This window comes from Corvus cornix, chromosome 1, assembly GCF_000738735.6.
Source record: "Corvus cornix cornix isolate S_Up_H32 chromosome 1, ASM73873v5, whole genome shotgun sequence".
In the NCBI taxonomy this organism is placed as follows: Eukaryota; Metazoa; Chordata; class Aves; order Passeriformes; family Corvidae; genus Corvus; species Corvus cornix.
This window is the reverse complement of record NC_046332.1, coordinates 21719058-21746766: the sequence shown is the minus strand read 5'-3', so window position 1 is coordinate 21746766 and position 27709 is coordinate 21719058. Positions and strand designations below refer to the sequence as shown.

The 27709-nt window shown below is 42.1% G+C and overlaps 2 protein-coding genes across 4 annotated transcripts in view; one reads left to right on the top strand and one right to left on the bottom strand.

The window, feature by feature from the left end:
* Nucleotides 1-4405: 4405 nt before the first annotated feature.
* On the bottom strand, nt 4406-15782 carry RABL3 (RAB, member of RAS oncogene family like 3). Its single transcript, XM_010395934.4, has 8 exons — nt 15705-15782; nt 15429-15520; nt 13699-13828; nt 10741-10855; nt 9433-9583; nt 8713-8784; nt 7848-7886; nt 4406-5234 (listed from the first exon to the last, which is right to left on the bottom strand). Exons 1-8 carry the CDS (start codon nt 15748-15750, stop codon nt 5169-5171), a joined length of 711 nt encoding a protein of 236 aa, XP_010394236.1. The 5' UTR covers nt 15751-15782; the 3' UTR covers nt 4406-5168.
* Nucleotides 15783-16013: 231 nt separating this feature from the next.
* The window catches only part of GTF2E1 (general transcription factor IIE subunit 1), a 49338-nt gene continuing 37642 nt past the window's right edge, over nt 16014-27709 (top strand). The window contains exons 1-2 of one of the 3 annotated variants that reach the window (XM_010395931.3): nt 16014-16105; nt 23963-24440. In XM_010395931.3, coding sequence (XP_010394233.2) covers nt 23993-24440 — 448 coding nt within the window. In that variant the 5' untranslated portion in view covers nt 16014-16105; nt 23963-23992. Of the gene's footprint in view, nt 16106-16132; nt 16630-18846; nt 19023-23962; nt 24441-27709 lie in introns of those variants that run through there. The other 2 variants (XM_010395933.3, XM_019283937.2) reach the window with 2 other exon arrangements.

The following is a 27709-nucleotide window of genomic DNA, read 5'->3' as shown; positions in this document are numbered from 1 at the left end:
GTTGCTTTTCACAGTGATGCACCGTTTCTAAAAGGACCAACTTCTCCTCCTGCCTATCTTCATCAGGTAACATGCATCTGTGATGTACATATTAATAAATATCCTCATTCACTTCTTCTCTGTCATCCCAGCTTCCCCAACTTGCATCTGTTCTTTGCTTGTTAACCCTTTACACACTGCCAAATGGGACAGGAGCTCTGTAGAGCAGCTGTCTTTGTTTCTCTGATCGTGTACTACTTAGTACCAGGAGATTTAATCTCTTTTTTGAACCTTTCATCACAACATAGCAAAATAAAGCAATAATATTTGTACCTTTTTTTATCACTGCCAACAGCATTGTGTTAAAAAAGGCTCTTTTTAATAACATGTACTTTCCTGTAGAGTGGCTCTTATGAAATATGTCCTTGTCATTTTTCTGGGACTGTTCAGCAGGAGATGCCAGACAGGTTAATTATTATCATTTATTTGTTCAGGAAAGATCATAAAAGTTGTCTGCAGCAGAGAGCACACACTCCTTGTTGCTGCATGAATAGAAGCTGGAGAAGCCACCTGCTCACCTTGCTGTGTTGCTTCTACCTTCAAGCTAGAACCACTGCTCTTAGAAGTCAGCAGAAAATTTGGTCACCTTGCCTGGTTCTGTCCTTCCCCACTCTGGTACATTGGCTGAAGAGGGTGCTAATTTTGGACAGCCACTGAATTTGTGATCTGACCTTTTATTCAGCAAGGGTAGGACAGTCCATCAAACCCACGTAAGCCACAGCAAAACGAGCCTCAGGAAGAGCAGATGGTATCAGACAGCAAGATAAAAGCTCTGACCATAGTCGTAGCCTTCACAGATACTGGGCATCCTTGTCCTTTAATAAATCTTTAACCCAAAGCCAGCAGTGCATTTCCACTGTGTAAACATTAACTTTCAGGTCAAAGGGAATGTAGACGTGCATGGGTTAATCACCCACTATTTCACTTTATGCTCCTCCTAGTCAAAATTATGATTGAATTTTAAGTTGGCTTGCTCACACAGTCCAGACTACTGTGTTCTTTGATCTTCATTTGATCTAGTAAAGAAAGAGCATGTGTTTTTATTTATGAGCTTGTCTCGTGTTCCACATCTTTTTGAGAGAAGTCTGTGGTGGTATGCTGAGAATAAACTTCCCTGTGCAATTTCAGTAGGTATGGAACCAGAATTTCTGTGCATTGATAAACCCAAGGGGCACAGCAAGCTGTACCTTGGTGATACGGAAAAAGAAAACACATTTCTGTGCTTAATGGTATTTGCAGCAGGGGTTGGCTAGGCAGCTGAACTGCCAGAGCTAGATTTCACAGTCTCTTTGCTGCCACAGAGAGCTCTGAACATCTAAACCACCTTCCTTACAAAGTATGCTGGGGGACTTTTCCTCAAAGCTGTGCTAAAGCACGCCTTTCCCAAAGCTACTAATGCAACCCTGAAGAACCCCAAACACTGACAAATCTGCTTTTTTTCCATTAACTGTTTCAGGCATCATCACTCTCATTGTTAGGGAGCTACATCTCATTTCAAGATCTGTTTAGAGGCAGGTCCTGAGAACTGCTGTTCACTGCAGCTTTGCCTGCGCAACTGGAAATCCCTTATGCTGCTCACATGGCCACTGTTAGTGACAGAGACTCTTCTTAACTTCTTCTTTGTGTCCTAATGAACCATAAAGAAACTTATTTTCCACATTTACACATCAGAATAAACCCACAGTAGCACAAGTGGATAAATACTAAGAATAATACTTTTGGCTACACGTCGCAGGCCCTCACTAGGTGGGAGAGCTTTGCCATTGATATTGGGAATTAAAGATTGGGACTGATTTTATTTTCCATCCCCTCTTCCACCTGATACCTTATGTGATGTTTTTTTCCTAAAATCCCTCTGTGTCTGAGGACCTAACACACAGTGCTGCAGCAAAGCACACCCTAAGGAAAGCCTTACCTCTGCACACTTCCCGGTAACTTGCCAGTGACAGGTTCATCAATAAGGATAATGGCTTTTTGTCAAAGCAAACGAGTGCACTAAGCCACACACTTGCTCAACCCTACAAAGGAATCAAAGTAACCAGCATTCTTGTAAGGAGACAGAAACATGACTTCTAACAAGAGGAGCTGACTAATAAAAGAAATAGGAGGATTAAGATCCCTTTGCTGAAAATAAGAAGCAGGTTTTCAATCAGTGAAAACTGTCACCTTGTTATCCACTGAGAAATGAGAACCCAAACCCTGACTTCACCATAGCTGACTGACTGCAGGCTATGACACAGTTCATCTCTCATTTGTGACAAATGGAGCATATTGCAGCTGCCTCTGCAAATATAATCAATAATGAAAATTTGTATTAAGGTTGCACCCAAAATCCCATTACTGGATAGGTTTCACATGCTTAAAAAGCCAGTGACATCTTTGCTAAATTTTCCACATTAAGGACATTTTCATATTCATTCTGACTATCCCCCCCAGTCATCAAAGTGGTAATAGATAAACTAGAAAGCTCTGCCAAGCCCCTTGGGAACAGGGAAGGCTCATGTTTATTTGCTCTACATTTCACATGTGTGTGCATGGGAGGTCCAACACATCTCATGTGCACCTGCACAAGCCACCTTCACTGATACCGCTGGTACACAGCACCTGGGCAGGTATTTCTGCCTGGGAAATAAAACAGAGACATGGAGTAGCTTGAATTTAAAGGGACTGGGTAACAATGTTTTGATGTGAAATGTGTGTGCCTGTAATAGAAACCAGAGACAGACAGAACCAGAGATGAAGAAAAACAAGGAAACAGAAGCAAGAGAGACAATGCATGGCAGAAAGAAACAGAGAGGAAAATGGGAAAAAAGGGGAAACCAGAGAGCAGAGCAGGAAGCACGAAGAGGAGTCTTTGTGACTTCTTGTGATATGGAGGGGTCAGACAGATGGGGTAAATGGGGAGAGAAAGAGGGATAGTAATTGTGAGAAAGGGAGCAGGAGGAAGAGAGAATGGAGGTATAGACAGACACAGGCAAGACAGACAGAAGAGTCAAAGGCCATGGAAGGGGGGTGTGTGCAGAGAAAAGAAAGGTAAAACACATAAAACAAGTGTGACACACCGAAGTTGTCTGGTGTCACATCCCTAAGCTTGCAAGTGAACCATTTTTGGGCAGCTGAAACAGGTGAGGCTCAAAAAGCAATGGAACTAACTCCAGCTGCTCACATACTTCTGGTTCCGACAAGCTGGAACTTCCTGCAAAAATAAATGTAATGCCATCAACACACACAACTCCATTACCTATCACCTTGTCCTAGGAGGGAAAAAATACACCTAATTATGGTTACCTGCTGAGATCTAAACAAACAAGATACTTACTCTGGGCTAGAGGCCTATTTTAAAACACAGACAGGTGAGCTGCAACCAGGGGTTTGGCCACTCCAAAGATGGCACAGGGTGAAGGAGGAAATGGCACTGAAGTTTGCTTGCTCTGCTCTGCAGTTTCTTAGGAACCTGAGGGAGCCCAGATCTGGTTACCCTAAGATTGCACCTGACCTTGAGAAAACAATTCCAGCTTTCATTATCAAAGGATCAGAGATAGACACTGGTGCTGTCATGAGCTGCACAGCTCAGATATGGGTTCTTTATTATGACTATTTTGGTACCTTGTTTTTTCTGGTTGTAAAGTGTAAACTAACAACCTATTTCACAGAGGCATCTAAAAACTTACTGCACTCATGTTTACAACTGCTCCCAGACCTTTCTGGAAATGGCCTAAGGAAAAGCAAAGCATCCATATTTTTAGTAAGTTTGACTGGTGCCCCCAGCTGTCACTTTTGTGCCTGATTAGTGGCAATAGGCAGTTTTGCATTTATTTCTAAGCAGCTGCCAGAAGAGCTGCAGGCAGAGGTAATCCAGACACTGCAGAACTCTGCTCCCTGTCAATTTCACAGCAGCGTTTTACTTTCGTCTATCCCCACTTATTATTAATCTCTATTTATATCTAACTCCAGCTCCTAGTTAGCCTTTGCCAGAGGCTTAACCATTAGAGGTGACTGTGAGGAAGGAGTGGAAATAAAAAACTGCCATAAATCAGGCTTTTACCACTCCATGTAATTCTGGCAAGGTGAGAAACCGTGCAAAGCTTGGGCTATTTAGGAAGACAAGACCCTGTACAGCAGATCAGACCAGGTCAAGTCTCCTTTATCTTTAGTGCTAACTATGTAAAGCAAACATCTGTATCACAGAACTTTCCTTCTCATCATGCTCAGTTCCTACTTTGTACACAGCTTTATATCCCTTCTAAATTTCTATCCATCCTAATTCAGAGGATGTTCTTACATTTCATGTTTTCTGAATCCACTAAGTCCTCAGGCTCAGTAGGACCATGTCACATTTGTTCCAAATAAGCACTGTACAAAAACATACTTTTCCCATCAGTTTTCAAAGCATTGCCTTTTAATTTAATATAAAAAACAAGACCACAATCAATTATGAAAAGATAAACAGGAGAACCTGATTTACTTTGCCCTCTCCAAAGTAAACAATTTTAATTTAAGCAGCAGAATTAACACCAGTTGTTTTCTACTAATAATTTTCTTTTTAAGGCTTCAAATCTTTTTTCATATCCTGCCTATTGCTTTTATCCCTTTTGAATAGGGATGAACAGTGTGCTCTAGGTGAGACAACACTCCATTCATTTAATGAAGGCATTCTATGATTTTCCAGACCTCTTCTTACCCATCCTTATATTTTGCTCACTTGTTTTGGTCACTTTACAGTACATGAGAGGCCCACTCAGTGTCATCTTTCCTCTAGAGGTAAAATGAATGCAAATCATTGCAAAGACTGTCCGTAAGTTTTCCAAAATGGAGACAAGGATGTCACATATACGTGCTGTGTATGATGAAGTCTCCCCCAGCAGTGTGAGAGGCATTCAACTTATTGCACACTTTCCCCAGATGTTCCCATATATCCAGGCCTGCAATCCTAGGAAACACTCTAGGTTTCAGATCAGGTTTTTGGAAAACTTTTCCCAAGTCTTTTCCAACAACAGAAGCTTCAGCAGGCTAGCCAGCTGCAATATCATTTTACTCTGCTTGACAGAAGCATTATTGTCTTCGAGCATCCAGTCGGAATGGGAATGTCATTAGGAACTCAGAGAAGTCACCTTCCACTTCTTCAGTGCTCAATCATAATGAAGGCTCTTCAGTGTTCCTCCTCCAAACCTCTTCCTTTCAGAGAAGCCAGGAATCTAGAGGCAGGGAAGACAAGTTGTCATGTCAGAATCAGCATGAGCTCCCTCTAGCCCACACTGTTACCAAGCCAACTGCAACATCTTCCACGCCGTCTCCAGAACCAGGGCCACAATGCTTCAGCTGACTGTGGGAGGAGCACCACTAATTAAACACTGCACAACATCACTATGGCTCATTTGTTCTGCGGGGCTCCTCAAGGCTTTTTGGCAAGGGAAATTGAAAACCTCAATCCTAACCCAGTTAATGAGAGATTTCAAAGCCTGTATTTCCTCCCAGATTCAAGTGCATACAAGAATTTCTCCCCCATTCATTTATGAAACTATAAAACAGTACAACTGAGTCCTACCAAAGAGCTGTGGAGGCTTTATGCCTTCAAACCTGGGCAGCAGCACTTCACTGGCAGTTGAAAGTACAGTTTTATCAATGGCTGAAAGCTTTAAGGAAACCATAGGGGTAGAAATGGCTGCAACCATACAAAGGATTAGCACTCCTGCTTTTGCAGCCCTTCTGTAGACACTGATACACTGTGACAATGGATGTTTACAAACAAAAATGACTTGAAACCATCAGAAGCTTCTCTGGCTTTAACAGTATTTCAGACAGGTTTTCAATTCAACGCATCTGTGAAGTGCCAAAAGAAAGTGATGTGCTGCTTTCTAATACTGCATATCTGTCCTATTGGCAGCATAAAACTATTTGATTACAGGCCAGAGTAATTTCTACCTTACTCACTACACATAAGCAGGAACAGCAGACCCAGCAGACACACCCTCCCAAAACAATTCCATACTTTCATAGGAAATACAGTCTTTTAAAATGGCAGGAGTCAACCAAGCACTACAAATCATTCCAGGAGAACACGGGCATGTATGGATGGTATGGGACAAAAACATGATCTACAATTCACAGCAGATTGCTCAGGTTACACACTTCGTTGGTAAATAGAGAGCTAAAGAGCTTTCCCAAAATACAAGTCCATTAAAATCTTCACAGATTAAATCTATTTAGGGTTTTCAGGCCCAAAAACTCAAACAGATATGCAAGGTATTCTCTAAGGTACTGTTTTATTCATCTCTGAAAAGCAATCATCTCTAAGGATAAAATCAGGCAGATTTTGTACAAAGGTTCTCCTTGTGAGAACTGCTTTGGGAATTTAAAAAGGAAAAATGCAATCACTTTAACTAAAAAGTACCTGGACACCATAGGTAAAAAGTTATCTGCTTTAGCATCTTTTATATCAAAGTCACTAATTAAGAGTAACAATTATTTATTTATCAGAGATCTGATTGAAGTCATAGCTATGAACAATTTGAAACTTATCATTCTTTTCATCCCGAAGAAGTTTATAACAGAAATACCTCAAAACACGAATGACCGCAGTGACCTATTGTAGAAAACCCACAAACACATTGATCAGAGTTACATTAAGTAGATAACGTCAAATGATAACATTAAGAGGTTGTATTGAAATCTCCAGTTCCAATTTGGATTTTTCCTCTTTAAACCTGACTGCTTGCTACTTAAGATTTGTTTTAAGCTTTTGAGCTCTTGTCAGGGAAGTAGATAGTCATCGGCAGGCTGCAATCTTTGGCACACAGCCATAAGGAATGCATAGTTAATCCCTCGCTAGCTGCTAAATATGATCAAATAATAAAAATAAAAATCTTACATCATGCATCAAAGACAACCAGCACACAAGCAGGTTTCTGCATTAAGATATTATTCCCATGAAAGGGAAACTTCCTTTCACTAGAATGTGGGGAGGGGAAGGCAAGAGGGGAAGAAAAAAAGGCATCATGCAGAACTGAAAGAGGCAAAAGCGAATTTATTTTTAAAAGGCACTAAAAAAGAGCTCAAAGAAAGGAAGCATTTTGTAATTTGTGACTATTTTTTCCCCATTCTCCCCAAGGGGCTTTCAGCACAGCTACCTCTAAGGATAGGAGTGACTGTACTTCAGAGATACTTTTCATGGTAATTTGCAACACCTTTACATGTGGTAAATGCAACTTCACTACTCCCTGCATGGCAGACTGCACATGGGGAGGTGGGGGGCACAAAAGCTGAAGTGGCCTGCCCAAACAAGAAGTCATTTTGCAAGCACTTCCCCAGCTGTGCTGAAAACAGTTAATTCAGTCCTTCAGGAATGAATTACAACCTGGTATCATACTGCCATTTTTCTTGTGGCTCCACTGAACCTCTGGAAACTACCTGTATTAAACATAAAATCTAGTTCCAGCTGTGCAAAAGAAAGCCTTTTCATTGACCTTCAGGATAACATCTATGGCCTAAATCTGCAACCAAGCAGCCTGAAGCTGACAGAGCTGAAAGAAATCATATTTGCCCATTTTATTTCATTATTCCAACTTCTACTACGTTATCATACTTAAGTATTTCACTGCCAATCACATTACAGACAAATACTTCAGCTGAAAAAAGTCAGCCATTTTTCTGTCTAGCCATAACAGCTGTGCTCCCACAGATATAAGAACTCAATTACCAGCACAGATTGTCATTTAAGTTGCATGAAGCCTGTGTTTTAAAGAGGACTGTGTCAGCAGTTCACATTACACAGGGAGAAATGAAACAAAAGAGGAGGAAAAGTGACAAACCTGATTGCCATCTCTTAAGAAGTATCTCTTCTCTATGACCTGGGAATAATAGAGAATGATCTTAGCTTGCACAGCACATGCATAACCTCATATTCCAACCAACACTTCACACATGAGCACTCAAACTCATGGCTAACTGGGACAAGGTCTGACCCCACATCTCTGCTCCAGGCCTACTGATTTAGTGCACTGCTCCAGCACGCCTAGGAGTTGCCACCTCCAGCCATTCTTAGAAAAGCTTTATTATCCTCAACTTCAACACACCTAATTTAGTTAGCCCTCCTCGGTAATGGAGGTGATGGTTTGTGAGTCTTCTGCTTCAGAGTCAGTTACTCCCATTCCCTCTCTGCAGGGGTAGTGGTTCCTACCACTGCACAGTAGCCCCACTATGCTATCTTTGCCCAGGGGATGCTTAAACCAGAGCATTCCTTCTGTCATTTTCACAGTGGACCTTGATGGTCTCTGTTTCAGGAAGGGAGAGTAATATTCTTAATTAATTTCTTGATACCTAAAGGTTGCTTTAACCAGGATCAACAAAGCTAACCAGTTTTCTATCTCCCCACATTACTACCTCAGAATGCTGCAATCCCTCTGGCCTGCCAGATGACTTCAAAAGCATAAGCAGAATGTCTTTGCACATTAGTGAGTTCTTTTTCATTGCTCTGTGTAGATCAGGAACTAAATCTTCAAGCAGATCAGCTATCTCCTGTAGAGTTCCAAAAGCAGACCAAGCTTTGGGCTCCCCACACCTGCCTTGAACCAACTCAAAGAGCGGAACGTGAAAGGAGCAGCTTCAACTGTTCACACTCAAATCCCAGACAGCACTCGATGCACAGGACAATAAAACATCATTTCATGGACTCACCTTATCAAAAAACCTGCTTAGTTTGACAGCATTGGATGAACCTGCGGCCAGGTAACGAGGATTGGTGCAATCCTAGAACACACAAAAGACAACAACAAACCAAGCACAAGGAAATCAGTGCAAGGAAGCCAAACACAAGGAAATCAACATACCCCTTCCCCTGACACACACCATCAGCGGGGGAAAACAATGGATCTGCTGATTTCTGCTCCACAGTCACTTCCGAGAAAAGACCAACTTCTGTTCTGTGAATCAACTGCAGAATTCCAAGCAACCCCCTGTATGCTCCACATCTTCCTTCCACCACCAGCTATACAGTCAGGCAGTGATTTGTACAGGCTACACCTGAAATTGTGAGTGTGTACACAACCATTCATACAGCACATGTATATTTTTATACCCATATATCTCGATAAAAGCATCTTCATGTTTTATTCAAAGATAGTCTATGTCAGAGCTATGAACAGGAAAAAGAAAATTTCATTTGCAGCCATCAATTCTAAGCTTCAGTGACCCTATGTAACACCCCTTACATCTCCCTGTAGTGAAACAAAGATATCTGTTTCATCAAGCAAGGGGCACAGCCAACCCAAATGTGAATGAGTGGCACTACTGAAAAAATCTCCAGAAGACAAATTTTTGTTACAACATCTTTACTTACTAAAAATTGGACTAACTCCCATAGAAAAGAAAAACAATAGTGATGACAAGGATACTAACCAAATTTATCTCTTCAGCATTGAAATCCTCAGCCAAGAAAGCTGTTCTGGTCAAAACTTCATTCCTCTTAGTTTCTGGGATCTGATCCAGCTTAGTTCCTATTACCAGCAGTGGGATCTGGTTATCAGCAAACTGTTCACGGTCATAGTCACTGATGAGCGAAACAAATACAATTCTGAATGAGCTGATGGCCACGTAAGTGGGCACAGGGACAACGTCACCTCCCCTGTGCCTTTCAAAAAAAAGTTATTTATTTATTAATGGTCTATTTATCTAAGTGAGAATGTGCAGTATCCATAAATTAAGGAAGGGCTTCTGCATCTAAGTCACTACGCAGGAATCCAAGCTTCGACCATTCTCCTTAGCTAGGAAAATCACTTGTCTGTCATTTTTACCTAAACCAAACTTTCTAATTTTACAACCAACAGCAACAACTTGAGCAAGCAATTGCTAGTGGCTGAACATCTGTCCTTGACAGAAATTAAAGTTTTGAAAATGAAAACAATTGTGAAGAACCTGTCTTTGGAAACACTGGAGAATTTTGCAGTTTATACAATGCAAATCCTCTTTCCCATCTTCTACATTTCTACAGAAACATCTGTGTATCAGAACAGACAGATAAACAATTGATATTCTTCCCACAAAAAGCTACTCCTCATTATTGCCTTCCTGCTCATGTGTGAGGTTTAGCAATGATTTTCAAACTTCCTTGACTAGATGGATGACAGGAGCACAGAGGTTCAGGAGGAACTCCTTGACAAGGTGTCGCAGAGTTAATTATAAACACGCTGCTTAAGCAGAGTTTTCTAAGCTCTTTTAGCCACACTCCTAAAATAATTCCCCTATCACCCAAACCAAAAATCTATGCAGTGAACTTCCTCAGTCTTGGTACATGGAGGGAAAGCCTCTTGAACCAGACACATCATCCCCCATGGCATTTCCGGTACAATGGCACCTCTCAGTACAGACTAAGAAATCTTCAGGTATCAGGGACTGGACCCAGTCTCACAGAGGCCTCAGACAAATAAAGGATCCAGTAAACATCTTTTCCCTTAAAGCAAGGTCTCTGCCATCCAGTTACAGAATCTGCTGTCAGAATGGCCTGATTGGAAGTATAAAACAAAAAGAATCATCAACAATCAACTTTCTTTGATATTCCCCATTTCTTTCTTTCTTTCTTCAAAGTCTAACCACATCTACTTTCCTGTGGAGACCAAGTAGCCTTAGAGATGAACAAAGACTTCTATAACAGCTTGGAAACACTGTGCCTGAATTGTATGCCTGTCTTTGTGTATGTTTTTCACTCACCCGTTTGTCACGAGAACTCCTGTTGGAGCGACATCTCTGTTGAGGGCTTCCAAGGACCAGCGATACAAATTCTGGGATGATTTCTTGTTGGTTAAGTCATGCACTAAAATTATCCCTAGAATGAAAGACAAGACAGAAAGATGGTATTTAATGATACACATTCTCTTCCTTATCTTACCAAAATGACACCTGCAGGTTCCCAGATATCTGAGAATGAAGTAAGGGATGTATGATCAGTTGAGTTACAGTGATTAAGTAAGGCTGCAAATATCAGGATGCAACAGGTTTTTCAAAGCTGCTTATCAAGAACTGGATAAGAGAAAAATCACATGAAAGCAGGAAACAAACAGCCACCTCCGGGTTTAATCTGCAAAAGGCTCACAGGCATTCACTGATTCTGTCTACTTCTCATGATACTGAAATTCTATACTACTGCAGCAGAAAACTTAGCATTTCTCTAACTGGTAAACATAATTATTTTTTGTCACACCATCTATAAAGTCTAAAGGCTTTTTCTTTGTTTCAAAAGAGTTCAGAGAGAACTACTGCTTTCCTGCATTTTCAAGAATTAATGCTATGTACTTGGGGAGGAATCCAAAGGGGAAACAGACACTGATAAAATTTCACAGTCCACTAAATGGCTGGTAGAAGCATGAATTAATAAGATTTCTTGTACTTAAGATTAGGTTTCTAGCATTTTTCATTACCATGAACCTTCAAAATGTAAATTCTGAGACAAGCTTCCTAGCTGTGCTATTAACAGACACCCACTTCTGATAACCACAGTTCCCAACTCAATTACCAACTCCTGCTAGCAAATTTCTTCTATTTATTCACACCTTCTGCAATATGTGGAATGTTCCCACTTCCTCCAGACATCCAATTATCATCAATTTAAGGACAAAATGGAATGATACCCCTTATCTGCATCAGGATTCATTCTCAGAACACTTCACAGCCTACAGGTGGAACAAACCTACTAATTTAGTCTTTCACCTTAACTCCCAGAGGCGCCACCCACTGTACACACTATGAAGAAACCACATTTCCACAAACATTTTCCACCACCCCACATGACTGTGCACAGGCTCTCCCACAAGAGTTCCCAGCATATCACAGCTATAGCCCTATTTCAAAGCATTTATCTCAGTAACAGTATGAAAAGGCAACTCTGCTGCATGTCCACCCCCACTGTAGGGAGAAAATGCCTGATACAACATAACTTGGACTACAGCAGCAGATCCAGAGGCACTGCTGCACAACCTGTGAGAAACACTCTCCACCTCCAGACACTCTCCCTCAGTTATGTTTTTGATTGGTCAGTTCCCTTATCTGCTTCACCTAAAACCTGCACAGTTAGTTGCACGAGCAGAAGACGACCCTGTCAACATCCAAAAAGCGCAGGCAGGACCAATGACTACTCAAGGAAATGTTCCTCCCACATTAAGGTCTGCAAGCCAAAGCCTTACTGCCCAGTCACTGTCCTCAGCTATCACAGTCCCCACAGCAGGTGGAGGGTCAGCAAAGCAGAAGATCTGTGGATAATCCAAAACCAAATTGTACCCAGCCTTGTCAACAATCTGGCAGCCTGCACAGGTGCTGCCACAACCAAACATTAACTTGTTTTCAGACCACTGCAAGCCCAGAAAGCACAAGCAGTCAGGCAGGAGGAATGCATTCATCTTCTCTTCTTAAATCAGGTCAAACAGGCAATTTGTGAGACAAGCTCTAATGGAGAAATTAATCTAATGAAAGAAACAAGACCCAAGTTTCTACCAAAGTCAACAGTTTTCACATGTGAGCTAATAATATCTTTTGGGCAGTGGAGATAACTAACTCTATTTTAATGTCATCAATTATAATTCAAATGCATGAGTCCAAGATTTCATTTCCTAATGGGCTGTTCTAAGGTATTTCCAAGTCTGACCTACACTTGCTGGCACACTGTGGATTTGGTAACAAAAAGAAATCAATTTTTTTTTCATATACCAAAGAGGCTTGCTTTGACGGCACAACTCAACACAAGCCTTATTTACAGAGATCTGGTTAACAATATAAGCAAGAGTACCTCATGTTAATCCACATGACACTTGTACCTAACAGTTTTCCCCCTGAGAAAGGAGGAAGAAGTAACTAGTTAATCACAGACCAAAAATGTGTATTGTGTGGTTTAACATGTTATTGAAAGACCTTCAAATGAGTGGGAACAAGCAAGGAGAATCAAACAGAACATTTGAGCCAGATTTTCAGAAGCAGTTGTTAGTCTGATACACACCTATTTTTACTGAACTATCCTGGGATGACAAAAAGTAACAGTTGAAATACTGCACTGTTATGTTTATAATCTCTTATTTGCTCTTACTACAGGCACAGATGAACTACTGGGCCTTTAAGACAGTATCTCAACAGAAGGCACAAAATACTATTTTCTATATATGCAGCAAGTTGCAAGATACAACTCTTAAAAATAAGTTGGTAAGCTAAATGAGCAGAGGCCAGATGGTTATCAGCATATGGCAATTTTATGGGAGACTGTTCAAATTTGCCAGGATAGGATGTAACTAATCATTTCTCTGCTGTAGGTTTTACAGCTGAGCAGGCAAGAAAATATAAATCATATTTCTGCAGTATATGAGGCCTGGAAAGGTGAAGGCAGCCTTTATGTCTGCAAGGGTAGCTGCAAGGGATACCACTGCACCTTCAAAGACTCCCTGCTGTGCCAGCTGCACAAGACTGAAGGGAAAGGCTGATGAAACTCATCTGCACAGGTTTCCCTGAAATATCTGCCACTCACAACTGAATCCATAGAGTTCTGCCTACAAATGGTATCAGGAAAAAAAACCAAACCAAACCAAAACAATGTAGCCCTCAGCCAGGCTGCATGGAACTCTGCCCCAGAAACAAGACACCTCCTAGCAGAAACAGTAGTAAAACCATATTTATGGCAAGCCAACTTACCATTCAGCAAATTATAAAACACTGCTCGTGTGCTTTTCACACTGGTGGCACTGCCCACAGAACCTCCAACATCCCACAGCTCAATGTAATAGGTCTTCTCTTCTGGAGTCCCTTCTTTGTAGTCATGGATCTGATGAAAAATTCACATCATACATAACCACAGCACCAACTCACAGGAGTTAATCCACGTGACACACTTTCAGCTGGAAGGATTACTGCACTTCAATAGAAATTTGGAAATTCTCAGGCTGACACCATTTCAGACCTCTGAAGTGGAAGAGAGATGGAATGAGTCAAACAGCAATGACTGGATACCAGAGCTCTTATATGAAATGGAGCCTGGTGAGTAAGCAGGGAGCATCCTTTCCATCTCAGTATTAACAAACCTAACATCTCATGATGCGCTTGGAAATAGCATTTTGCTAAAGCAAATGGAAAAATCAAGGTCTTGACTTCCTACAGTTGTTAAAACCCACATGGCAGCACTGCAAGAATATTAACACAGGTGACAGACCTGGATTCCAACTGACCACATCTTCCTCTCCAAATTCTGACATCTCAGCTGAATTAAGCAACAGCTTCTGGCCCCAGATCTGCTGGGTAGTTTTGCTCCACAATGAAACAGGACTGCCATGTTCCTCTCCTCAAATTTTGGAACTACATTCCTAACCTAGGGCAATGCATTTCAAGGAGAATGCAGCCAAGAGTGATGAAGGAAAAAAGCATTTATCAATGCTCCATGAGGGCTGTAGGCTGGGTGAAAGAATTGCTGGATGAACATCCTCATTCCTCCCACAGCAGGTCCTGCAGCAAGCAGTCAGGAGGAGAAGCAACCCCCTGGTCACAGTTGTCACCAAAAACTGGGAAATAAACTCCCTATATAAACCCAGTCAGGTTAGAAAATCAACACTGCTTTATGCAGCACTGAGGTACGTGAGAAGCACTTCACCAAACATGTACATCAGTCATCAAAACTTATAACTATTTACACATTTTAGCAAACAAAGGAACTAGTGCTCACTGGCTTACAAGTTATGCAGTTCTCTTCGTTAACTAGTATTCTATCTTCTACTGGTTATTGATTTCTCACTTCTCCTGCTAACTAGCCCACATTTTCAGCCTTTTTATTATCTTTTTCCCAGAGAGGGAGAGTCTCAGTATCTGTCTTTGTTAGTTTCTTCTTCAGCTCTGCTTTCTGCAAGGTGTCTTTGTGGTTTATAAATTCTGCATTCCTGGTGTCCAGGTCTCAACAATAAGTTTCTCCTGTTAATTTCCTCACTCGGGTCTAAGAGCACTGAAGCATGTCAGGCCCTAAATTCCAATTTGCTTTTCTAACACATGAATATCACCGAGAGGTTTCCTGTGTACCCACAACCTAAACAAACCAACTGGTTTTCCCCACTGTGTTTGGCTGAGAATTTAGCTCTGCCTTGCCTGTTCTCAAAGAATCGGCCACGCTGTGCGTTGTAACACACCAGTCGCCACTGCAGCAGGGAGAGGAGATACGAGTGACAAATGTCTGACTGTGACAACCTTGAAAAGTCAAAACTTGCTTACACAAGTGCTTGGCTCACATTTGACACTACTTGCATCAGAAGATTAAGTCCTCAGCAAAACACATGATCAAAGTACACTTCTTTCTGGGGCGGCAAGTAATTAAAATAAAAAGTCAAGACCCTTCCCTCACACGCCAGGTTCAGGGCCACCAAGAGGCCGTGCACGTCACCTACTCGCACATCCACGGAGCAGCCCACTGTCCAGGACGGGTTCCCCAGCACCTGGTTGTGGCACAACAGGTGAACGAGCGACGACTTTCCGACACCTGCAAGTGCACAGAAACAGAACAACTCCTAGGAGGCGGTGCCAGGGTTACAGGTGGCGAGGCCTGGAGCAGCACTGAGTGAACGCGGGAGGTCCCGGCCTCTTACGGGGTAACGAGGAGGGAGGCAAGGAGCAGATCCCCAAGGAGCGGCCCCAGGACACACGGCCTAGGGACACGGACTCACCGGAGTCGCCCAGCACCAGCACCTTGACCCTGTCCAGAGCCGCCATCTTTACCCTGCCTAGCAACAACGCCCGGCCACCAGGGCGCCCGCCAATCGCGACGCGTGTTCTTGCGCTTCTCTCAGCCTATTGGCTGCCTGCTCGAGAGGCCTGGGAGGCTCTCACTTCTGATTGGTTTAGCTCTCGCGAAGGCGGGAAGGCGAGGAGCCGTACGGGCAGGCGATTGGCTCGCTTTCCTGTCACTCACCCCGCTGAGCGGCGCGCGGGGCGCGGGAAGGGAGGGGGCGGTGCTGCGCAGGCGCCGCCGGCGCCATTGACGCCAGAGGCGCGCGCGGCGGTGACGCGGGTGGCGGAGCCGCTGGAAGCGCCGCCCGGAGCCGGGAAGAGCTGGAAGCGGCGCCAGGTCAGTGCCGGCCCCGGGGAGCGGGGGTGGTGCCTGCGGCCCGCGGAGGCCCCCGGCCCGGCGCTTGGGTGCCGCAGAGCGGCCCGCGGGGCCCGTGCTCCCCGCACGTTGTGCCCGTCTGGGCCCCTTCCATGCCTTGGCTCCTTCCCACCGTCTGCCGTTCCTCCTGCGGTGTTTGTTGAGGCTTTTTCTTTGTTTTGTTTTGTCTTTTTTTTTTTTTTTTAAGAGGTGCTGCTGACCTCCTCCTGTCCTACAGAGACCAACACAGTTCGATGTTTAAACCTCACACATAGAATGCGTAGGGAATGGGAAGCTGTGCAGACGGCAGAGGGATTCTCCACTCTGGCGGTAAAGCTTAGTCTGCTGCTGTAGTCCAGGAGGTCTGTGTAGTTTGTCATTTGAAGGGAGATGCAGGGCTATGGGCGTCTGAGGAGTAGCTGACTGGCAGAGCGAGCCCATTCCTGTTTGCCAGGTTTGAGCCAACCAGCCAGCGGTGTAGCCATTCAGTTTGCCAGGTCAGCAAGGTGAGGCTTGTGGGGTTTTTTTCTTCTTTTTGGTTATTTTGTGGGCGGGTTTTTTTTGTTTGGTGGGGTTTTTTTGTGTTTTAATTTTCTTCTGGCGTCAGGAACGTGCTGGTTCCCTGAGAAGCAGGAGAACATCACATCTCATAGTGGCACCGAGCTGTTGTTGAATGGGTCCAGCTGTCAGGCTTCTGCCATTCCAAGCAGCTGAGAACGAACAGGGAAGATCAGCATTCTGATCTTCTGAGATCTGAGAAGGGTGTTCAGCCGTGCACATCTAAGGTGCATTTTCATGAAGTGTAGGTGGTTTGATATTTTTCATCCACGAAAGGTGGAGATTTTTCTTTCATCCTTTCCAATGTAGTGGTATCCTCTCTTACCTGCTGGTTTTGTTGCTTGTCAGAATTCTCCACCAGCTCATTAAACTGCTGAAAAATGTCGCAAAAAGGGGAGAAAAAAAAAAGAGATGTGTTTTTCTACTGTTAAGTGATTGGTTTGGTGCAGGAGAGCTGGCATGAGTGAGGGCAGAGCCATGTGCCTGGGAGAGGAGCACATGTCTTTATGGCAGGAATGAGGCTTGATGGGAATTGCATTCCTGCCTTCCACTTCCTGTGACATACAGCTCACTTTCTCACCGGATGCCTTAGGAGATTCTTCTAAACAAGAAACTTTATTAATTAAAGCTAATCTGATGTCTTGTTACTTAGTTTCTTTGTTTCTTTATTGCTTCTATCCACAGTAGATACACACTTGCACTCCGATGCACTAAAACTGTACTGAATCCAATACTTCCATAGTGTTTCGTTGTCTTTCTGGAATTTCCAAAAGACAATATTACATCACCTATCATGATGAAAAGCGTGGTGTTCCAGGGTTTATTTAATCCATAATGTGAAAAGCAATTACTGCTTTTTTCCTCTCAGAAACCTAGAAAGGAATGCTGGTGTTAAGCCCACTGTGCTTTGGTGTAATTATGACTTCCTAGGCTTGATATGTGAGAGAAGTGATCTTACTTTCTTCCCTTTAAACAAACTCCCAAAACCTTACAACTGCATTGTGTGAGGGCCAATGCTTACACATCTCCAAAATAACACATATTCTGGTGTGTTCAGAGCGTAAACTGTAAAGGGTCCTGGTGTCCATAGTTAAAATCTTCTAGTGGCTTCACGTTACAGTTGAGTCAATTTTGCCACCATGTGGGGAAAGCTCGCTCATCTACATCCTTAGCCATGCATTCTTTTCTCTGCTTTGTGTTGGCTCTAGTCTGGTAACATAAATGATACAATTCTTGAACTTTTCCCCTTTGCCCTCTCTGAAATATCCCACTTTTTTATTTTGGCATGTTAGTTTCTCACTTTTTATCAACTTGATTCACATTGCTACATGAACAGTGAACTGTCAGAATTAGGACAGCAGGGTGGGGCTTGTGGCTAAAGGCAAGGAAGGAAATGATTTCCTCATGGGAGGGAAGGGGCCATTTGACTTAAGCTGTAACAGGAAGTTTCATCCATTTGTATACATGCACACAGGTGGTCCTTGACTTTCCTGACACCTTGCTATTGTTTATGCTGGGTTAAGATCATAAAAGTGATTGAGAATTACATCCTGAGCCTGCATTGTTGAATTTCTGCCTCGTGTGGTCAGACCTTCTGGCCTTGTTACACCTGGCTCCATGTATTTTTACTTGTGAAATTAGGAGAAAATGCCCTCCTTTCAGGCAGGCCCCTCAGCCTTTCTGTGTGCAGCTGCAGCACAACTTTTCATCCTGAATGAAGAAAACCCTTTGGTATCTGTGGCCTCCTGGCTTCAGTTTATGGAAAGCCAACAATAAGATGGGATTTAAGTGAAAGCAGATGGTTCTTTTCTGCCCTAATATTTCAAGGCAGGTCTTGCAGTGAAAATACACTATTTCTCATCAAGATATAGTGCAGGAGGAAGGCTGAGCAGCAGTGTTCTTGAACTTTCCAGGGAATGAAACTCAGTGAGCTCCTGATAAAATGCCAGAAGACTTTGGCTTTGCAACTGATGTGGGATAAAGGCAGTTCCGGGCTCAATACAGAGAGAAGCAAGTAAAAACAAGACTTGAAAGTGGAAGATTCTGTGCCCTTTTCTGGAAAGGATGAGTAGTGTCTGAGGTTACATTGTACAGACATTGAAAGTCTTGATGGCATGTTTTCCCACTGTAGTTCTGAAATGTATGCCTTCTCTCCCTGTTCTCAGGAAGATTCAGAATTGCTTCTCGTAGCTTAACCTCATCATCTTCTGAAAGACAGAATTTTAAATCTGGTTAGAGTGAGAGGCTACAAAACTGGGATCTGGTGTTTGCAAGTGACACCTGGAGCAGGATATGGCATGCACTGGCTCCAGGAAGCCTGTTGTACCTGCCACATTTACAGGTGAGGGGATTCTCCTATTATAACCTGATTTTGATTTTACCTCAAGAAACTGTGTCAGTGGTGTAAGGAAGTAACTTTTTTTTTTCCCCTTTCTTAAAAATCTTGTGTCGGAATCTTGGAGAAACATTTTCCAAGCAAATCAGCAAAAGCTGGTTTCAAAGACTTAGTGAAAAACAGCACTAACTATATAAATGTGGGGAAAAATAGGAAGCACCTGTGCAAGTGTTAACAGTATGTCTGATAGATTAGGTTCACAGCCAAACCTGCAACTCCAAATTTTCCTCCAAAAGAGATCTGTGGTGTTAAAAAGGGTTTGTGTATCTGTGTGAGTCTGAAGAGCAGTCTGCTTCCTTTCTTAAGATTCTGATTTTAAAGATCCTTTGTCAAATATATGAATAGTGAGACCATTACATTTTCTGGGTAAAATTAATGTAAGTCTCAAAAAGTTACAAGTTGAAACAGAATGATCAACATTTGTAGTATTGGATAAAAATTCATATTAGTTCACTGGCTGATGACTTCATATTTTCAAGTACCAGTTTCATCTACATTGTAGCTTCTAGGTTATTACCCTTCTAGCACTTTTTGTCTCACTTTTAGTCAAGAAAAGCAGGAAGAAAAACAGATCTAACTTCATTAGCGCAATTCCTGTTAGAGTTCATTGAAATTGAAAACTCTTGAAATTGTTGTATGTGGAGAAGAATAGTTCAGTTGCTTTGATGTTGCATCAGAAAAATCCTGAAAGTGGAGGTGTTTGCTCAGTTGAATTTCTGGCTTCTATGTGGTCTTTGTTCCCATCATACTGAATGGGGTTTTTTTGCAGTCACTTGTTTTCGTCTTGATTTCCTTTCTGGCATCTCTGGTTATGCTGAAGGCCTCGTACATTTACTCAACCTGAGGTACAATCTTGCAGAAGGTACCCTGATTTTCTTCACCCAACAGATCTGATTGTGGTGTGTAACTGTCTCTTTTTTCAGTGTTGCCTTTTATAGACACATCAATATTAATTCTTTCAATTACAGCAATTTTAAAAACCCAGCAGATGTGTATTTAGGTTTGCTGTCCTACTGTGTTAACACAGACAGGTCTGCTTTCCTCCTGTACCCATAATACTGAATCGTATTAATGTAATTACCCATAGCAATTCCCCAACAACTGTCTCTTTTAATAAAGTCCATGTTTAAATTTGGAATTTTTTCTTTTGGCTGTTTCTGAATATGATTCTGTCCAGTGTGCCTTATTATTGATGCTGTAGGTGCTTACTGGCATAGCTGAGTATCTTGGCCATTGATTTTTTTTTTTTTTTTTTCCTGAAAATGTTCCTTGATGTTCATAAATTATTAAGGTCAGTTCAGACATTATTATGAAACACATGCACGTCCATTAAAACCTTGTTAAAAGGTGTTACCATATTTCTTTGCACATGTAATTAATTCAGGCTTGACTTACTGCTTCAGGGGAAGGTGAAATCATTGCTCAAGGATGCAACAGTACAGTCCCCTGGTTTTGAATTTTGTGAGCTGTATTGGCGTGTTTTTTGCCTGGTGGAAGATGGTAAGAATTTGCATTTTAGGGATTAAAAGCCTTGGATTCTTCATGGGCTAGACATCAGCTTGGCCTGGTGAGATCTGGCAGCTGTATGCACTTGGCTTTGGTTTATTTTTCCGCTCAAAGATGGCACTAGTCAGTTGTTTGTTTCACCCAAAGGCTGTCCTCTGCAGGATTTAGAACTTAACCTGTGTTAATCCACTTTTTGAAGTAGAGGATAACAGGAAAGAATGGTTTCTGGTATTTTCAGGATGCTTGTATTTCCATATATTCCCAGCTGGAAGGAAACCAGTATCACAGTCAAGAAGCCCTCTGTGACCTGACATAGAAGGTACATATGGACATAGAAGATTTGGACATCACTCAAAATCTCCAGCAGAGGAGAAGAAATTGTGTTAAAACTCCTAGTCCCACTAGATGAAAAAGAATATTTTCTAGTGATTGACACTAAGAAATATTATTAAATCTCTGACTGTTGCTGAAAACTCTCAGAGCTGGTTTTATTTATTGACCCCTTGTAGGTCTCTGTTTAAGCTGTTTGAGTGCATAATTCAGGAAATTGTTCTTCAAACCTGTTTTGGAAGTGTCTGTGGAAATCTGCAGCTGTCTTATCAATGCAGAGGAAGTGCTTTCCATCAGCTCTCAGATGAGGTATCCAGAGTGAGATGTGCTTATTTAAAAACACTTTTCTCCTTTTTTTTATTTCAGCTGATATTCTGAAGGTCACTGTGCCCCATGCAAGTTGCATCACCAAGTTTTTCTGCAAGGAAGTTTTAGGGAAAGTGGATTGTTGAGAAGAGAAGGTTGTCTGCTCTTCAGATCAGCACTTAAAAAGCTTTTGACTTTAAAAATTATAGTTTTTAAATCTCCTGGGGTGCCGGGTTTTATTTAAAATTGATCTTTACGTTCATTCTTTACTGTGCTTTAACTCTGAATAAGATTTAATCAATTTGAATATATCAAGGCTTCCTTCCAGCTTCTGCATTGACGTTGTTTTATAGTGTCAGTATGTTGCTGACAGATACAGTCAAAACCAAGATTTATCTTTAAGTGACTGAAAGACGGAAAAAATACCAACAGAATGAAGTTGATCTTAAAGGACAGTATCCTGTGACAGTATTTCGATTCGGTCTGACTTAGAGATTCCAAAATACTGCATGGCTAACTCTTGATGGGTCATCCTTTATTGCTAACACTTTTACCTTCAATGAAAAGCTCTATAAAGCTCTCCTTTGTGTGAGATAAATCACTGTGTATCTGGCATACAAGAGAAAGCTGACTGACTCTAGAAGTACTTGTTTCATGGTTAATTTGTGGTGTGATAGACGTATTTTAATTGAATTTCCTTAAAGGGAAGCTGTAGCTGGACATCCAGGCATTGTTTTCTGTAAGCTATTTTCAGCCTGCACACCAGCAGTCAACAAACTCAGTTAATTTCAGTTTGAGCACTGTGAATACCGTTTGGCCCTAAGTTAGAGGAAAAGAAAAGCTTAAGCGGGGAAGTGTTTTAGAAGAAAAACACGAAGGTGGTTTTTTTCTTATCCAACAGGCAGAAAAGACAGGATCATCTTAATTTACTTAGTGTGAAGCTTCACATTCCACAGCCTAATTGCTTTGCAGTTGCACTGGCCATAACCATTGGGAGGAACATCCCTCCTCAGTGGCAGAAGAGGGTAGGGGTAGAAGAGGAGTAAAGCTTCAGTGGGTAATGTTACACTTTTCTGAAAGGACACTGTTTCTCATTAGAAAAAAAAATCCAAGCAGGCTACTGGGATAAATGATCACAGATTTTGGAGAAGTCTTAGCTGATGAAAGTGAGTCAGCAGCTGCTGGGTTACATGCAGAGCTGGTGATCTCTGGGGAATGTCTTAGTGTGGGGAGTGTAGAAAAGTTGTGTAATGGTGTTTGCCAAAGGGCCTATCACAGGTTTTATGATAGCGATGGAGAAAACAGGATGCTCATCCAGGTCCTTTCTTCTGCTGTCGCTTTCTGCTTTCCTTTGTTTGATAGGCTTGAATACTGGGGAGATATGCATACAGTGTGTGCAACATCTAATGGAAGTGAAAATTGAGATTGGCAGAGTTTTGCAATTCATCATATTAGTTCACAGATGAAATTTGAGTAGCAATAATAAAGAAATGGAAATTAGGGTGTGGGGGGGTTTTTCTTTAGTGGAAGAACCTTTTGCTTAAGAAATGGTTACTCATGTCCTAAACTAACATAGGAAACTCATACCGAACAAGATAATTCAGAGTCTTATTTGATGTTAACTGGAAGTGCAGCTTTCTGAGTGGGTATTTCAAAAGCACCTCTAATACTTTGTTCTTACCTTGAATCCCTGCTGTTGTCTGTGAGCTAAATCTGACAGGGGGTGACAATGTGAGAGATTCCTTGCATGTGATCCTATATATGTTGCCATGTATGTCACAGAAACTTGTAATAGTCGTGATCATTTGTGCCATTTGATGTTAAGGTGAAGGAAAGTGAAGTGAAAATACAGTACTTAGAAGTGATTGTCTTGTCACAGACAACCTGGTTAAGTGATGGTAAGTAGCTCAAAGGATACTTCATGGAATACTTTCTTCTTTTTTAAACACATTGTCACTTCATGTTGGGTATGTCTTGATTTTTGCTTCATTTATTATGCTACATTCTTCATGGGCTTTTAAAGTCTGAGTGTGGGACTTTAAATGAAGGCTCAGTCCTTTTTAAGGGCCTATTTGCTCATACAAGAAGAAGGCTGAAGCAGTTTGTAGTGCAGGAGTTGGTAGTGCTAATGGTTTTCATGCTGCAGATAGTTGTCTGAGGTCTGTTTATCAGAAAGTATCTGTTCTCATGGTGCAGCTGGGAGCTTTTGCTTGAGTGCATACCAGCCTGTACAGCGAGCTGTCCTCGTACTGCATCTCTGCCCAGGGATGGCTGAGGTGTTAAACCAGACAGGGCTGCTTACAGTGGGATCAAGTGATGTCAGCTGAGGCCATAAGACTCCTCTCCTGGGCTGTCTTAGGACCTTTCTTGCTGTAGCCATTTTCTTCTTTTCCCAATTTACAAGTCTCAGCTATCCCAAAACTGTCTTTTGGAGCTCAGCTTGAAGACAGCTTTCTTAGTCTAGCTGTGTTGGCTGTGACTGAATAGAAATGAAATGTGCTGTATGTTTTGGTACCAATTTCTCGTGTGCTTTTTAAAAAGTTTTACATGATTTTGTTTTGAATGAGAGGTACCATTTCCTATTTCTATTTCTGTAGCATTATTGACACCTAAGGAGACAGTAAGGGCTTGGGAAAGGGAAATGGAAAACACCCCATCCTTTTCTTACCTGTAAGTAAGATAAATAGAAAGTCTGGAAGACCAGAAGACTAGTTAAGAATTCAACTGCCTTTTTTTCCTTGCAGTATACATGAAGTCCAAGATCTGAACCTGCTATGACTGACCCAGACGTCCTCACTGAGGTCCCTGCAGCTCTCAAACGCCTTGCCAAATATGTGGTGCGTGGCTTTTATGGCATTGAGCATGCTTTGGCTCTGGACATCCTCATCAGGAACCCCTGCGTGAAGGAGGAGGACATGCTAGAGCTCCTGAAGTTTGACAGGAAGCAGCTGAGGGCTGTCCTCAATACCCTCAAGGGTGACAAGTTCATCAAATGCAGGATGAGGGTCGAGACAGCTCCCGATGGCAAAACCACACGCCATAACTATTACTTCATCAACTACCGCCTGCTGGTGAACGTGGTCAAGTATAAGCTGGACCACATGCGCCGCAGGATCGAGACCGATGAGAGAGACTCCACCAATCGTGCCTCTTTTAAGTGCCCCATTTGCTTCAGCACTTTCACAGATTTGGAGGCCAACCAGCTGTTTGACCCCAGGACAGGTAAGGGTACAGGTAACAGAGTGCTCTTGATGTCTCCTGTGGTTCTAAGTGCTGGACTTTAAGGAGACAGAGCCTTAGGAAAATTCTCTTTGAGTTTGGCCAGAGCTAGAGGGCACTCTGTTTCTGCAGGTGGTAAATGTTTGAGCAAAATACAAAAGCAGTGTATACAGACTTAACACAGACTGTACAGACAAACAGCACTCTTGGTGAAGTGCTTTTGAGTGACAAGCAGTAGAGAAATGGAAGCCTTAAAGTCACATGCAAGGGTGAATAAGGCAATCTGTCCTTGTTGGAAGCTGATGGCTTTTTGGTATAACCTGGTCTTGCCCATGAACTGTAAGACTTCCAGGTAGTTTGCAGAGAGGGCATATGTAGAGTTGACTTTAGTTGGTCATGCAAGGAGTGAGTTGTTACTGTTTAATATTCTCCTAGCCTAGTGCATTATACTGCACAACCCTGTTTCCTGGTGTAAGGCAGTCTCACGAAAGTTAAAAGAAATTACTTACAGACTTGTTTGTGGTTGGGAGTAAACAAGATTCTTATTCATGTATAAGTCTCAGTGGAAGTGTGTATCTGTCTCATGCATATGAAATGAGAGTCTTTCCTGGGTGTCATTGTCTACTTTGTGCTACTGTGCCAGGGAATAAAAGGAGGAACACCTGCACCTGATGAGATTGTTTTGCTAGTCTAATCTGGGATTATTTTGGGGGGAAGGCAGAGAGGCTAGGTGTTAATTTACTTTTTAAGTTTTTCCTTTTGAATTTTCTGTCCTGATCTTACTTTTTCAGAAAAGTAAGAGGACAAAAGTCAGGACAGCTCTTGGACACATTTAGGTGTGATGTTTTGTGTCAGTTAACATAATGAGAAACTGTAAATTTGACTCTTCAGGAACATTGAAGCTTTTAGTCTAGGGTTACTGATGTCTAACCTGCAAAGTGCAAATGCCCAGTAGATGTTCAGCCTATCATTTTCCCTTTTTCCTGCCTCCAAAGTTAAAAAGCTGTGAAACTCCTTTTACTTGAGCAACCACGAAGATGTTACTTAGTTCTGGAGAAGCAAAATCCACTAAGTCAAGTAACAGTTGTTGATAAAATTCAGTGCAACTCGCTGAGTAGAAATTGCTTCCTTGTGGAGGACCAAACCAGCAGTGCCAGCACAAAAGTTCTGTGCTCACCACTGAGTGTAGAAGCTCTGTGTGCTGTCCACAGTTAATGACTGTCTGTGGTGGCTATGGTTGAGTGTGTTGGGCTGAAGGGAAATAGTGCTGTTGTAGCTTGCATTGGTAAGGGGAGAGTAGAGAACCTGTGCGGAGAGCACACACAGTGGCAAGTGTGAGACACTGATTCCGGGGGGACCTGTAGCATTTTGTAAAGGCCTGTGGCCATTGCCTCCCAGCCTGTGTGGGCAGTGAGTTCTGACAGCAAAGAACTGCCTGTCAAGGAGGTGCTGAAAATAATAACGCTGGAATTTGGCTTTGATACCAAGGCCAGGAACTGATAAGGTTAACTAAGGGTCTGTCTGCAGTACAGGCACTGGCTGTGTCCACAATGTGAAATCATTCACTGGCACATGGAATGTTTTATTTTCTGATGGAGGAAAAGGCTGAGTGCTGTTTTCTCAGCAATTCCCAGGAGCTGAGTTCTGTCAGTATTTGTGCAATAACAAGATTGTCAGTTTACCTCCACTTACTTTCAGTAAGAGCATATCTGCCTAGAATTTATGTATATTCTGTTTCTATTTATATTATTTTTTAACTTCATCTAAATAGTGTACAATGATACTGTTGTATGGCTGCTTTATATTGTAGTGGATTGTGTTGTCTGCACGTTTCCTGCTGCTCTGGAATTCTGTATTAGAAAAGAACTGAGAGACCTTTAGGTCTTTCACAGAGGAAGCTCATGAGGTCAAGGCATGCAGAGAAACAAGGTTTGTTAGATAGTGAATAGCCATCCTTTTCCAAGAATGTCTTTAGCTCCTGTCAGTGCTAAAGATAAGCCTCTCCCACTCCTGGAAACTTGTGGCTGTACAACTGCTGAAGGGTAGCTGAAAGCCACATAGCTTCAGTCACAGTTGACCTGAGCTGTTCTTAGACTGCAGCTTTGTTGATAAGACTTCGTGAATTAAAAGGCCTGCAGGGCCAAAATCTGTTAATCCATGGAGCAGGTAGGACATGGAAGGCATCCTCTGCACCAGTCTGGACCAAGCTGCACTTAAATTGAGAGTTTTTTCTTAAAAGATATCTTTTTTCTCTGTCTGCCTTTTGTCCTTGTCATTCAGAGACGTGTACGATTTAGATGTCCTGCGTTTTCTTCTGCTTTGCTTTCCTCTCATATCTACAACTCAAATGCAAATTCTGAGCAATTGTAGAATGGAAGAGTTGCTCTTACCCTTCCTTATTAGCAAGGGTGAAGAGGTTTCCAGACCCCTTCCATGACTGTGGTCATTATACTGGAATTTGTGAACTAAGAGTGCTTGTGAAGAACCTGTCCATAATTTGGGTCTGTAGAGCTCTTTAATTTTTATCACAGCATCTGTGTCTACCTCTTGGATTTAGCAGAGCTTTGTTTCTTACAGGTCAAGTGGCTCTCTTTTGGCTCTGTTCTTTACTCTATCTCTGAATAATGTTGAAATAAACGGAAGTGGGGTTTTTTTCATCAGAAAATGTGATTATTGATGGTTTTGGAGGGTAGATGTATGTCTGCTGAGAGAAAATAATTGATAATAAGAAGGGTATGTTTTCAGGGCATGTAGGTACAGATGTGCTTTTGACTGCTTTTCACTTAACTTGGGAAAAATACCTTGAACAGAGTAGCATGTTTGCCACTAAAGTAATTTTAAATGTAGATTTTAAATAGTATAAGTGTTACTTTGAGAGTGTGTTCTCTCTGTTTTTAAAAGCATTATAAGATTTTTTTCTCCATCCCTTTTTGTGCCATCAAATATCTCAACCCAAAAAAAGCTCCAAAGACTTCCTATGCTGTCACAGGTTGAACAACTCTTATCTGGTACTTCAAGGAAGTTCAAGGACAGGATGTGAGACAATGAAAGGCAAGATGACACAAAAAACTGGAGTTTTCCTGCTTCAGCTCACAAGGGGATCTTTTAAAAAGTGAAAAGAAATGCATGCTGTGTTGGAGGAGTTGCTTGGTTGTATGACCAGTGAGTGCCTCCTAACTCTGAGGATGGCATGCCCAGGTCAGGAGTTGTAGCCCCATCTGTTCTGCGTGAGGAGCTTGAAAAAGAGATCTCCAGCTGTCACACTTTCTCCT